The following is a 9,070-nucleotide window of genomic DNA, read 5'->3' as shown; positions in this document are numbered from 1 at the left end:
ACTCCGGACCCACACCCAATATCCCACTTTTCCGCCCGCCTCCCAGCGTGACCCCCACTTCCGCGGCCGCCGGGTTCGTGCGGAGACTGCCGTCCCCGGTGTCCCCAGCCGTCCTGGAAAAATGTTTATTTGTGTAACGAAGAGCCGGCGGGGCCGGGGCGGGGGCTACTTCTTCTTCTTCTTGGCCGCCTTGAGCCGGCCCTCCAGCAGCCGCTGGGCCTGCCGCTTGATCTCGGCGCGCGAGGGCACGTAGCTGTGGTCCACGTCCGCGAACTGGAAGGTTTCTGGAAAGGAGGGCGAGGAGGAGGGCGCCCGCCTCCGCTCCGGCTCGGTCAGCGCGCGTGCCTCCCGGGGCCACAGGCTGGCCACTTTTTCTTAATTCCTCTCTTCCTGGTGCGCTGGCATTAGGGGCCTTACGGGCTTGGGGACAGAGGCTGCCACTCGGAGGGCCCATTCTTACCGAGGCGGAAGGCTGGCCGCTTGCAAACCGACTGATTCAGAGCCCACTCCCCCGGCCCCCTTTTCTTTTTTTTTTAAGAGTCTTTATCTGACACAGAGACAGATCACAAGCAGGCAGATGGGCAGGCAGGGGCGGGGTGAAGCAGGCTCCCCGTCCCGCCGAGAGCCAGGACCGTGAGACCAGAGACCTGAGCCCAAGGCAGAGGCTTAACCCACTGAGCCACCCAGGCGCCCCTCTCAACCCCCTTCCTCATCAAACTCTCTCACTAAGCCAATATTCTCCCGCTAAATCAACACAGGGTCGGGCACCAGGCAACTGGGAACAGCTCCTGCACCCCAAGCCCGCCAGCATTACTCAGACAGCCCATCGGAAGCTGTTTTCCCTGTCCTCCACCTGCTCTTTCCTGCGGAAACTCCAAGAAAGGCTCTGGCCTAGGCCGTTCCCTCACTCCTCTCTGGACTCCCCCAAGGCAGTGATGCTCCCACATGTTCAGGAAATGTTACAAATTCTCCTTTCAATGGCATCAGCCTCTCTGTTTCCTCACTGTCACTTCCCTAAATTATAATCCTGTGGGTGCGGGGCATACACCCTCTCAGTCCTTGTGGCACTGCACCCCCTCCCCACCCCGGGGCCCTGTGCCTCCACGCTGTCCCAGTCAGACGGAGCCATCTGCCACTTGTTCCTCCCTTCCTCCCCATGGCTGGGTAGCCCCGAGGCTGTACCTATCATATCGTCCTCCAGGTCCTCAAAGCTGACCCTGGTGTTGTGCTTCTCCTTCAGAGTCGAGGTCTCTAGGGTATCCCTCACCTTTGTGTCAACCTGCAGGGCACAGGCGACTGTCAGCTCCAGGGGAATGGGGGCCGGTGGGCACGCCCAGCCTCCAGCTACCTCCTCGGTGATGGACAGCGTCTGCACTCTGTCGGCCAGGTACAGCAGCTTTGCTTCGCAGTAAGCCAGCTTGCCGAACATGTCGAGGCTGTCGGAGAGCGCCACTTCTTTCTGTGGGCCGGGAGGAGGGTCCTGTCTCTCCTCTGGCTTCTCCCAGGGCCTCTGCAGACAGCTCCAACCCCCCACCCCCACAGCTGGCACCTGGGCTGTGGGTAGGGCAATGCCAATCAGCCGGATGAAGAGGTTGTCGATGCCTGTCTGGACGGTCAGCAGCAGTTTCTGGCTCTTGGTCATGCTGGAGTAGGCCAGCTGGAGTCTGTCTTCCTCTTCTCTTAGCATGTCCTTCATTTTCTTCTCCACGGACTTGAAGCTGTTGAGAAGGATGGTGGCAGAGATTTCAGGCCAAGGCGCCCAGAGCCAGGTGCTGTGCTAAATTCAGGGACTCCGGAATTCAGACGTGGGCGTGTGGCACCCCTTGGCTGGGGTCCCCCAGTCCACCTGCCAGGTCCCTGCTGGCTCGTCGACAGTGGACGCTCTTGGCTCCGAGCCGGGCCCAGCGCACGTGGGCTGTTGTCGGGGGCCCCGGGGCCTGGCGGGCTACCTGGCGGAGGCGGGCGTCTCGCGGAACTTCAGGATCGCCTGCTCCACTTCCAGCTTCTTCATCAGAGCCTCCAGCTTCGCCCGCCGCCCCTCACAGTCCTCCGTCTGCAGCTCCAGGTTCTCCTCGGTGTTCCTCTGAGCCAGGAACTGGCCAGCGATGTCCTGGTGAGGCCAACGTGGGGGCAAGCGGGTGTGGGCCCGGTGGGCCCTGTGGGCACAAGCCCCCCCAAGACCGGGACTGGTTTCTTCTGGGCGCCTCCCCATGGTCGGGATGATAGTGACTGTGGCCGGGCACTGGGCCCAGTGCTCTCTGCGGGTCAGCGCATGGGACCCACACCACAAGCCGAGAGGGCAGACGGCCAAGGCAGAGACAGGAGAGCGCCCCTCAAACACTGTTGCGCTCGGAGCCACTTGTCTGAGGATGGACAAGCTCACGTCAGGGCCGAGGACGGGAACTAAGGCTTACTGATGATAAACCCACATCAGGTTAAATGGAAGGGCCAGGCAGAGGCGGCCTCTCATGTCCTAGGGGTTTGGGAAGGGATGGAATTGTAGGTGGGGGTCTCGGCACTTGGATCCTCGAATCCCAGCAGGCTCCGAGCAGCCGTTGGCAAGTGACTTGGAGACGCTGGCACGCTCTCCACTCTCAGCCGTGGGGGCGGCGGCTCTGTGTCCCTTCGTTCAGGAGGCTCAGCCAGGCCTTGGGCTGGGGCAGGGGCTCCTCGCCTCCCACCCTCCCTCAGGAGAGCCAGGGAGAGGTACCCAGAGGTGGGAGCACCGCACCGCTGTCTTCACTTTCTCCACCAAAGCGGTCACATCTGTCTGGTACTTGATGTCCGCCTTGGAGGTCTCTCTTTTTCTCACTGGTAAGAGCAGAGAGGAAGGTGGCCAGCATTCAGGAAGAGCGTGGGAGCTCGGCTCGAGGCCATCAAACACGTCTGTGCATGCCAGAGAGCTGGGCAGGACTCATCAGACCTGCCTGCACTTTTGTCCTGCCTCCCCCCCCAGCTGGCCCTTCCAGGGTGCCCCAGGGCGACTCTGTCCAGAAACAGCCTGGTATGGGGGCTTTGCGGTGCTTCTCAACGGCAGCCCAAGGGTCCAGGGGGCCGGACTTGTCCCTTCTGGGGAATCACTGGGGGATGGAGCCCTGGGGTACCATGGGACAGCGGAGAAGCTGGGGTCCTGGCCACACCTGGCAGCGAGCCCAAGGCTGCGGGCCGTGGCTGTTGGCACTCAGCCCCTGCAGGTAGAGCCGGGAGAGGCGGGAGTCTCCCTCGCCCCTGCCGCTGCAGGTGCACCTGGCCTTACAGAGACCTGACTGGGTGGCCTGAGCCCTTGCTGGCCTCTTGGGACCCTGGCTGGGGGCGGCAGAGAGCTGAGCGCTCACCTTTCACGGTCTCTGTACCCATCAGATTGGAGGGGAAGTCCAGGTCCCGCCGGCCCTGGTGGGAAGGGGAGGATGAGGTGAGCAGCGCCGTCTGCTGGGGAGCAGCCACCCAGTGTCTCTCATGCTGCAGTGGGGGTCCTACGGGGACTCACCCGGCGGTACTTCTCGTTGGTCTCCTTCGTGTGGATCTTGTCAATCAACTTTTTCTGCTGATTGAGCCGGTTCTCGCGAGCCCTGCGTTCCTGGATGAAAGTCGCCTCCCCTTGCCGCATGTTCATCTGGGGACAGGGGAGGTGGGGTGTGGTCATGTCTCGCCAAGACCCCGTGGTGTAAGTCCAGTATTCAGTTTCAGTCCCATATCTCAGATCTGGGAATAGCGTTGGAGGCTCTCGGCTGTGTCCGTCTTCCTAAAATGCTCCTGCCTGATAGCTTTCAACAGCCTTCCTGCCTCCCACCCTCTTCTCTGGGCTCTCCCCCCTCCCTGGCCTCTGAGGGATGCCGCCTTCCCCTTCCACTCCTCTGCTGGAGTCGCTGGCCCCAGCCGTAGCCAGGGCTCAGGGCTCCCATTTCTCTTGGTGCCTGGGCTCCCCGCTGCCTCGGCGGGCTCCACTGAGAACTCACTCAATGGGGAGTGATTCCACGTGTCTAAAAAGGAACCTGACATCTTCCCCCAAACCCTGTCTCCTCCCACATGTCCTGTTTTAGTGGCTAAACCCATCATCCACCCGCACCTGTCTGTGCATCCTGGATGGGGCTCTCCCACTCCCCAACCACATCTCGCTCGGCACCAGACTCCTTTGGGTGACCATGAGAGACTTCTGAGCCCGGTTGACTTTAGGTACCCAGGGCTACAACTGGCCCATCCCAGGCGACCAGCATCTGGACTGTGGTTCCTTTCTGTCTCTGCAGCCGGACCACACCTGGTTTTGAAATGCAGATCTGATCCCAACGCCCCTGTGTCTCCTCCCAGAGCTCCGGGTTGGGTGGGGGGCCAGGAGCTAAACCCCAGCCACATCTGCCTCCCCGCACTCGCAGACTCTGTTCCTCTGCATCTTCTCTGCTCCGGCCACTTGCTCCCCCTTTGGCCTGGTTATGCCCCAGGACTTTTGTTGTCCTTCAACCTCCAGGGCTTGGGAATCTCCAACCTCCAGAGCCCCACTCAAGGATCGCCTCCCTGAGCAGGTTAAGTGCCCCAGGATGGCCCCACGTCACCCACTGCTCTCTCTGCAGCGCGGGCCAATGGTGTGGTGACATTTCCTCATGGATGACTGGATGGCTTGGTACGCTGTCCCCTCGTGAGGATGAAGCATGCCTGACTGGCAGGCAGACTGGGTGACGGGATGGTCCCTGCCTGGGCCAGGCGAGCTCCCTCCTGTGTCTCCCTTCAGGCTCCCATGCCTGGTGGGACCCTCTGTGTCCAGGGCCATCATGTGTGAGCAGAGCAGGCTCGTGGGGTAGCCACTGATGGCAGGCTGTGTGGGTCTGGGGTGTCCTGTGGACCCTGGGCCGGATGGGTCTGCGAGGGAGCCCTGTGGGACCCCCAGCCCTGGGGCTTGAGCTCACCTTGACCTCATCGGTAATCATCACGGCATCCTGGGACATGCCTGTCATGTCTGACAGTTCTGAGCAGTAGTCGTCCACCAGATTCTGTAGCTTGTCCAGCTCCATGGGGTACCCAGTCAGCTCCTGCATCGAACGGGGCAAGAGCAGGGGCGCCCGGTGACGCCATCGGTTGAGTGTCCCACTCATGATTTTGGCTCAGGTCATACGTGAGATCAAGCCCCAAGTTGGACTCCGTGCCGGGTGCGGAGCTTAAGATTCTCTCTCCCTCCTCTGCACTCTCCCGTGCACACTCTTTCTCTAAAATAAATAAATCTTAAAAAAAAAACAAAGGGCAAGAGCAGGGCCTGTGGCCAACCAGATGCTGCACTTTCAGAGTGGATGATGCCTGCCCCCAACTCCTTATCCTAGACTGCGTGAGCCCTGAGGATGGCGATGGGGTGTCCCACTGTGGGAGGAGTGACCGCAACCCAGGGAGCCTGCTGCTAGGGACTGGCTGCTGTCCGAAGTGAGGCAGGGAGGCTCAACACACAGATGTGTGGTCAGAGACTCGGAGCTCAAGGCCAAGGCTGCCCTGACCAGCCGGCTGTGGGAACTCGGGAAAGCCACTTAACCTCTCGGAGCGTCCCCATCTGTCGATAATGGCTCTTTCGGAAGGTAGCTGTCAGAATGTGTTGAGACGGGATAACGAGGTATTGAGCTCAGAGCCAGGTTCATAAATACCCAATATATCTGACTTAGTATTTTGTTACTGGTTACTACAATGTAGAATCTTTGCTAGTTTTTTTTAAACATAGATGCCTATGGGAGTTATTTTTTTAAAATGCCTATGTTCTGGGGTGCCTGGGTGGCTCAGCTGGTTGGGTATCCAACTCTTGCTGTCACCTCAGGTGTTGATCTCAGGGTCGTGAGTTCAAGCCCTATGCTGGTATCCACGCTGGGCATGGAGCCTAATTAAGAAAACAATGTGTCTGTTCTGCAAAGAACATGCCCCTGGGGGGACATAATGCTCCCAAATGAAGGAGAGCTGGACCCAGGAGTGCAGCGGGGGGCAGGGTGTGAGGAGGGGCCCAGGAAGGCAAGGTTGGCAGGACCTGCAGCTGGGTGTCTAGGAACAGGGCGCTGAGGCAAGAAGGACAGGCAGGAGGACCACGGTGCCTGGCTCTGTGGGCCACCGGCGGGACCCGGAGGGTTGTGACTCCAGCCAGCAGAGCTGCAGTGCCCACACCACCCTCCGCCCCCACCACACTTCCGCCAGCCACCCACCTGGCTGCCCGTGCACCAGCCTCAGGATGAGGGAGTTGGGAGAACTCCCTCACTGTCCCTGCCCCTCCTGCTACCCCGCTCCTCGCAGCACCATGGCACCCCCGTCCAGCCCCCCTGTCTCCTGGCCCTCCCCCTCCCCATGGAGAGAGGCCCTGCCTCCCAGTGGGACTCATGGACCCTGGGGACTTCCTCCAGGCCTCTTCTCCTGGGGGCGGGGGTGGAAGAAGTGAGCAGCAAGCTCGAGATTACCGGCCTGCTCCGAGGTGGCTTGTCCTCTATAACAGGGAACTTTCTGAGGGCTCAGGACCCACTTTTGCCCTCAGAGGCCAGGCAAATGACAAAGAATGGGGGCAAAACACAACGCTGAGCCATCAAATACACGCGAGAAAACCCACACAATTCTGATACATCCCATGATATGCCTTTTGAAGTAGCAAATAACAAGTTTCCAGACAGGTACACTGTGCCCCTGCTCAGCGGGGTCCCAAAGCAGGGGTCTGTCCTTGGGGCACACTGGCCTGAAGGGAGTTGCAGCCCTTCCCCTCCGCCGGTGGGGGGGGGGCAGCAGGGGGTGTGGTCCCGCCCGGAGGCTCCTGTCCCCACTGAGATGCCAGCCCTGCACCTAGTCTGGGTCCTGAGACCCCCGGCGCCCGCGGCCAGATGGCTTCCCTGGGCTGGGGGCTGGGGTGAGGGGCTCACTTTCTTGAGGTAGTCCAGCAGGCTCACGTACAGCAGGTGGATGTTCTGACTTGTGGTGATCTTGACCATGGTCTTTTCAACGTTGTTCTCCAGCTGGCGGATGACCTGGGGTGGCCCGAGGGCACACTGGTCTTAGGGACACACCACCCGGTTGCCCACCTGGAGGCTGCGCTTTCTTCCAGGGAGGGCGGTGTCTCTCGTCTAGCCCCGCCCCCGAGGCCCCGCCCCCGCCACCTGCAGCAGGTGCAGCTCCTCCTTGGTGGCGGCCGGCTGGCTCCTCAGGCTGGCCAGCTCCAGCTGCAGGCTCTCCAGCTTCTGACCCCGCCGCCGCACCAGGTGGATCAGCGCGTTGTGTGCGTTCACGCGGTCGAACACGTACTTTCGCAGCTTCTCCCGCGTCACCTGGGTCGGGGGGGGCACGGCCCGCTCGTGGGTGCGCACGGGGAGCCGGCGCGCAGCGGGGCTGGAGGGGCGGGACCCCAGGATCGGGACGGGCTCCGCAGCGCCCTTTAGTGGTGGCAGTGGGAGGTGCGCACTGGCTGGGCGAGGCCGAGGGGTCCCCCTGCCACCTTACCTCCATGGAGGCGCGGCCGTGCGCCAGCCTCATGGACACGTCCTTCCTGCAAGCCTTGGAAATGGTCTGCTGGTCATACTGCAGAGCGGCAGTGGCTGAGCTGGGGTCTGTGTGTACCCCCAGACCCCCATCCTTCCAGGCATTCTCCCCTGGCCTCTTCTACCCTGTGCTAGCCCAACAGCAAGGCCCCATCCAGACCATTCCAGCTGAGATGTGATGGGAATCTGGAGAAGAGGACCCAGGTCTCCCCTCCAAGGCCAGAGAGACAGAGGGGCCCGTGCTGTAGGGGGTAGCCCCCCAAAAGGACCCCAGTCAGGCCCACCCTGCCTGCCAGACCTTTGGGAGTGACTGGAGCTAGGGGAACAGGTCTTGGGAAGCCCCTCCCCAGGATGCCCCCTGGCTCCAGAAGGGCAGGGGAGGGAGGAGAAGAGAAGGTGCCTGCCCTCCACTTGAGTGTGGGACTGTTGCAGCAGTGCATGTCCCCAGCCCCCCAGCCCCAGCCAGGGGTCTGCAGGGAGGGGATGGGACTGCTCACCTTTTTGGCCAAAGCCCAGTCTTGGGTCCCGCGACGGATGCTGCTACGCAGGAGGGCCAGCGTGCTTTTGTTCTTGGCCGTCTTCTCCTTTACCGCTTGGATTTGCAGTGCCCGGCATTGCTCTGGGGTAGGGGGTGGGGGCGGAGGGGCAGAGGCCAGGGGGCCAGGATGTGGGCGGGTCTGGATCCCCGAGCTGAGGGGGCTCCACACCAGGGCAGGCAGGAGAACGCTGATCCCACGGCACAGTCCTTCCTCCCACCGCTCGGGGTCATCGGCTTCCTGGCTCAACGGTGTTTATGGGGATGGCTGTGCGGGGCACATCCTGGGATCCCTTCCAGACCCGCGGGCCAGGGAAACAGGTGGGTCCTTTCCTGTCTCCTCCACATTTGGGGCTCGCGGTGCTCGCACATCTCTTTGAAGCCCCCCTGCGTGGCAGCCCCTTTGGTCCCTTCTCGTAGGTCTGTTTGCTGGGGGGGGGGTGGCCACTAGCCCTTGTTTGCCCTGGACTGGCCTGTGTTAAATCTGAGAGCCTCTGAGCCCAGGGAGGGGCCAGGCAGGCCAGGCAGGGTGGTCCCCTGGGGGCGGCTCACCCTGGAGCCGAGTGATTGTCTTCAGCTCCTGGATCTGCTCGTCCGTCTCTGCCTCGCTGCGCGTCTTCATGGTGGCCCTCGGAGTCCTCTCGGGCCCCTCTGCACCTCCCACCCTCCCTGTGCTGGGCCTGCTCGGCAGAACTGCACGCAGTTCAGGTTGTCCCCGGAATCTCCGCCCATTGTGATGGGGGCCAAGGTTCTCGATGTCCAGTTCAGGGAACCCTGGCGATCCTGGCCCGCCCTGCCCCCACCCACTGCCCCGAGCGAGCCTGGGGGGTTGTCCCCTGGATGTGTGTCTTATGGCTGCTCTCAGCTCGGGGGTATTGGAGGAGGCGCCTTCCGCACGACGTGATCTGTGGTGGTTTGACACTGTACCCCACACCAGCCCCCCGTACCCTCCACACCTCCATGCTGTCCTCCACTGAGTCTCCTAAAACTTCCCACCTCTGCCTTATGGGATCTCCGTTCCCTCACCACACCCCAGGCTCAGACTCCACACCCTGGACGACCT

At 61.9% G+C, this 9,070-nt stretch overlaps 1 protein-coding gene across 1 annotated transcript; it reads right to left on the bottom strand.

Moving 5' to 3' along the window:
- Nucleotides 1–161: 161 nt before the first annotated feature.
- Nucleotides 162–8,629, bottom strand: LOC111145524 (coiled-coil domain containing 183). The gene is made up of 14 exons (XM_022500433.1): nucleotides 8,560–8,629; nucleotides 7,970–8,091; nucleotides 7,435–7,512; nucleotides 7,095–7,262; nucleotides 6,861–6,965; nucleotides 4,899–5,021; nucleotides 3,488–3,613; nucleotides 3,336–3,390; nucleotides 2,711–2,811; nucleotides 1,950–2,110; nucleotides 1,550–1,718; nucleotides 1,349–1,459; nucleotides 1,183–1,279; nucleotides 162–284 (listed from the first exon to the last, which is right to left on the bottom strand). Exons 1-14 carry the CDS (start codon nucleotides 8,627–8,629, stop codon nucleotides 166–168), a joined length of 1,605 nt encoding a protein of 534 aa, XP_022356141.1. The 3' UTR covers nucleotides 162–165.
- Nucleotides 8,630–9,070: the final 441 nt, after the last annotated feature.

This window comes from Enhydra lutris, unplaced genomic scaffold (assembly GCF_002288905.1).
Source record: "Enhydra lutris kenyoni isolate GAN:26980312 unplaced genomic scaffold, ASM228890v2 scaffoldscaffold13, whole genome shotgun sequence".
NCBI lineage: Eukaryota > Metazoa > Chordata > Mammalia > Carnivora > Mustelidae > Enhydra > Enhydra lutris.
The sequence above is the reverse complement of the archived record's forward strand: the minus strand, read 5'-3'. Positions and strand labels throughout refer to the sequence as shown.